Genomic DNA, 3,718 nt, shown 5'->3' with positions numbered 1-3,718 from the left:
GCAGCCACGCGTTCAAGTCTCCCACCAGCCCAGTGATACCCACATGTGAAATTTTTTAAAGTCCCTAAAAGACTGTGGTCCCAGGTTTTGAGAGATCTCTCCAGCTCCACTTTCTCCCAGGGCTGTAAGAGCAGTGGTTCTCAACCAGGGGTATGTGTAGCCTAGGGGTACACAGAGGTCTTCCACCAACTCATCTAGAGATTTGCCTAGTTTTACAGCAAGCTGCATAAAAAGCACTATCAAAGTCTGTACAAACTAAAATTTCATACAGACTTGTGTATACTGCTCTATAGACTATACACTGAAATGTAAGTACAATCTTTATATATCAATTGATTTATTTCATAATTATATGGTAAAAATGAGAAAATCTGCAGTTTTTCAGTAGCAGTGCAATGTGACAGTTTTGTATATTTATGTCTGATTTTGTAAGCAAATAGTTTTTAAGTGAGGTGAAACTTGAGATTAAGCAAGACAAATCAGACTCCTGAGAGAGGTACAGTAGTCTGGAAAGGATGAGAGACACTGTGTAAGAGCAGGACACGAAGCCTAATGAAGCTCCGGGAAACACGACCTGGGAGTACACCAGTCTTCGCTTCAGGCCCTACCCCAGCCCATGTTATATATATTTTAACATAAGGAAATTGACCGGTTAGCGTAGTCCAAGCATGAATTTCCTGCAAGCTTTCCTCAGGGCCTCCTGGACCTCTTTGTTTCTCAGGCTGTAGATGAGGGGATTGACCAGGGGAGTGAGGACAGCGTAGACGACAGAGAGAATTTTCTTGAAGTCATTCAAGATGTCTGTTGTTGGGAACATGTAGACAATCAGCAGAGTTGCATAATAAATGCTCACTACAATGAGGTGGGAGGAGCAGGTGGAAAAGGCCTTCTGCCTCCCAGTGGTGGATGGGATTCTCAGGATTGTGGTGACAATGCAGATGTAGGACATCAAGGTAAGCAGGAATGGGACAAGAAAGAAAAGGAAGCTGAGTATGAAAGCCAACATTTCTATCAGGTGAGGGTCATTGCAGGAAAGCTTTACAAGGGGGATGAAATCACAAAAAAAATGGTCAATACCATTGGGGCCACAGAACGTTAACTGTGATATCGACAATGTTGTTATGCTATTACCTAGGAAGCCACCTAGCCAAGAGCCACCTGCAAGCTGGAGGCAGGCCCTGCCACTCATACGGGCTGCATAGTGCAGTGGATTGCATATGGCTAAATACCGATCGTAAGACATCACCGAGAGGAGAAGGCATTCTGTAGCAAGAAGAGAACCAAATAAATAATATTGTGTGACACACCCATTGAATGAAATAGTCCTGTCCCCAGTCAGGGGACCGGCCAGCATCCTGGGCAGGATGGTGGAGGTGTAGCAGGTCTCCAAGCAGGACAAATTCCCCAGGAAGAAGTACATGGGGGTGTGAAGGTGTCGATCAGCCCCAACTAGTGCCATGATGAGGATGTTCCCGGTCACGGTCGCGATGTAGATCACTAGGAACAGCAGGAAGAGAAGAATCTGCGGTTCTGGGAGGTCCCCGAATCCTAGGAGGATGAATTCTGTGATGGATGTTTGGTTTCCCTGTTCTGGGTTTGCCATGGGGTACATCTTTGGGAAACAAATGAACTCTGTGACATAAATGAAGAACATTCATTCCAATTTTCCTTTTTAAAAACGTATTTATCTATTTTTAATTTTATTTCTAGGATATTTTTAGTTTACATTACATTGCATATTATTGCATTACATTGCATTCCATATAGTTATTTACATTTATTTCTATTCATCTTTATATTATTTTATTTCATAAAGCTCTATACAATAATTCTTTTCCAAAACAGAACTGTATAGAAATTGATCTTTTCCCCTGGAACATTTTGATCTCTATCAACAAAACCTTTTTCCGTAAGAAATGCCAATCAGAATTTTTTATCAGCTTCACATTTTCATATCTATCTTTGGTTAAAAGTAGTATTAATCCTCTCTCTCTCTCTAGTCTGCCATTACTGTCTCTTTCCCCATTACTGATCCTAGACAAGTTGGGTGAGATCATATCTTTTCCCAGACTGATTTACTAATCTTTATTAACTGCTCAGTAAGGCCCTGATCCTGCACAGAGTTATGCACAAGGTTAATTTTACACACCGGGAATAATTCTGTTCCATTTGAGACGTTTCCGCTGACATTTACGATAAAAGTTCTACTGACTTAATGGATGGGGCCTCTTTGATTTCAGTGGGATTTGGACAGCGAACGCCTTGAGCTTTCTTTTAACGTACAGCTCGTCTGGATTTGATTTCCATCGACAGACATTGGTAAAGGTTGATATCAGCTGATACAACCAAACCAACAACAGAAACTATCAGGAAGAGGGCGTTAGTGCAGCCTCTCCCTGCACCTTGCAGCTGCAGGGACGGTGTTACCGGTCCCATGGCCGGGCATGGACCCCTCTGCACCCAGCTGCCCCAGGAGTGAATGAGTGGTACTGGGACAGCTGAGCTGCAGAGGGCTCCCTGCGCAGCCCAATGGCGGGCGACACTCATTCCTGCAGGCGCAAGGTGTGGGGAAGGCAGCGGCCCTGGCAGGCCTGGGCTGTGAGAAGGAGGGTGAGTCCTTGGCTGTGGGGGAGGCCACCCCACTGCTGAATGGTTTCTGCCCATCGATGGAGCAGTTCAACAATGAGGTGACCACTCCCGTGTCCGGGGGCTCCCCACCATCCTCCTCCTGCTCCCAGCCCTGGCCATGGATCTCTGCTCCACTGGGCCAGAGCAGCCACTTTCCCTGCCCCTTGTGCCCTGGTGTCTTGGATCTCTTGGCCGGTTAGGAACCCCCGACTTCCCCACTGGCAGCGCTGCCCTCACCCTGATATGCACCTTAGCCCCCACTGAGCTTCCTGTGACTGTAAAAATTAATAGTTAAAAATTGGGGGAAAAAGATAAAATAATCCCAATATTAACCCTCTAATGGGAGAAACAAAAGCAATTTGTGCCTAGTCTACTTATAGCCGGCGTCTGCCCCCTGAGCACCGAGCACAGCAGGCCAAAAGCAGCCCCACTTTCCCCATGGCAGATCTCTCAACGTCCCATGAGGAGGGAGCTGCCATGGAGGGTACAACTCTGTTGGGGTCAGGAGGGGGTCGTCAGAGAGGAATGAAGGCTGCTCCCATGTTTGAAGCCTTGGACTTGGCAGATGTTGTTTCAGTTCCCTGCTTCTTCACCAGCTCTTTGTGTGACTTTCAGGCAAGATTTCCAAAGGCCAGTACGTACCTAACAACGTACATGGGTGCCTGAGTAGGGGCCGTACCTAACACCCATCGATTTCCAATCCCACTGGGGGGTCTGTGTCTTGAGGTGCCAAGAAACCTCCATAAATCTACCCCCTGGGTGTCAGGTCTTGTCTGTAAAGCAGGGGTAATTGCATCACATAGGGGTCGTGGGAGGATAGATGCATTCAGGGCATTGAGGTGCCAAGATATGAGGGTGATGGAGGCCAGATAAGGAGCTAGGATAGACGTGATCTGACAAGTCTTTCCTTTTTCCAAATTCTGTAATTTTGCTTTGGGTTGGGAGTTTAAGAGAGATCAGTGCCCAGTTCACCTTGGATTTCAGTGGAATGAGTTACCGAACAAACCAACATTGCTTCAAACTGCTTAAGATTCATGGATCAGGGAGGAACGGGTTGATTTACCTCTAAGGTGGGTCTGTCAGCAGCTGG

At 46.4% G+C, this 3,718-nt stretch overlaps 1 protein-coding gene across 1 annotated transcript; it reads right to left on the bottom strand.

The window, feature by feature from the left end:
- Positions 1-652: 652 nt before the first annotated feature.
- Positions 653-1,603, bottom strand: LOC123347900 (olfactory receptor 1020-like). Its single transcript, XM_044985085.1, has one exon. It carries the CDS (start codon positions 1,601-1,603, stop codon positions 653-655), a length of 951 nt encoding a protein of 316 aa, XP_044841020.1.
- Between the last annotated feature and the right edge of the window lie 2,115 nt (positions 1,604-3,718).

The sequence above is a fragment of the Mauremys mutica genome, chromosome 13 (assembly GCF_020497125.1).
Source record: "Mauremys mutica isolate MM-2020 ecotype Southern chromosome 13, ASM2049712v1, whole genome shotgun sequence".
Classification (NCBI taxonomy): domain Eukaryota; kingdom Metazoa; phylum Chordata; order Testudines; family Geoemydidae; genus Mauremys; species Mauremys mutica.
This window is presented reverse-complemented; position numbering and strand designations above follow the sequence as displayed.

What these genes read in the sequence shown, in the direction of transcription:
- LOC123347900 (XM_044985085.1), bottom strand. Translation starts at nt 1,603, where the DNA reads ATGGCAAACCCAGAACAGGGAAACCAAACATCCATCACAGAATTCATC.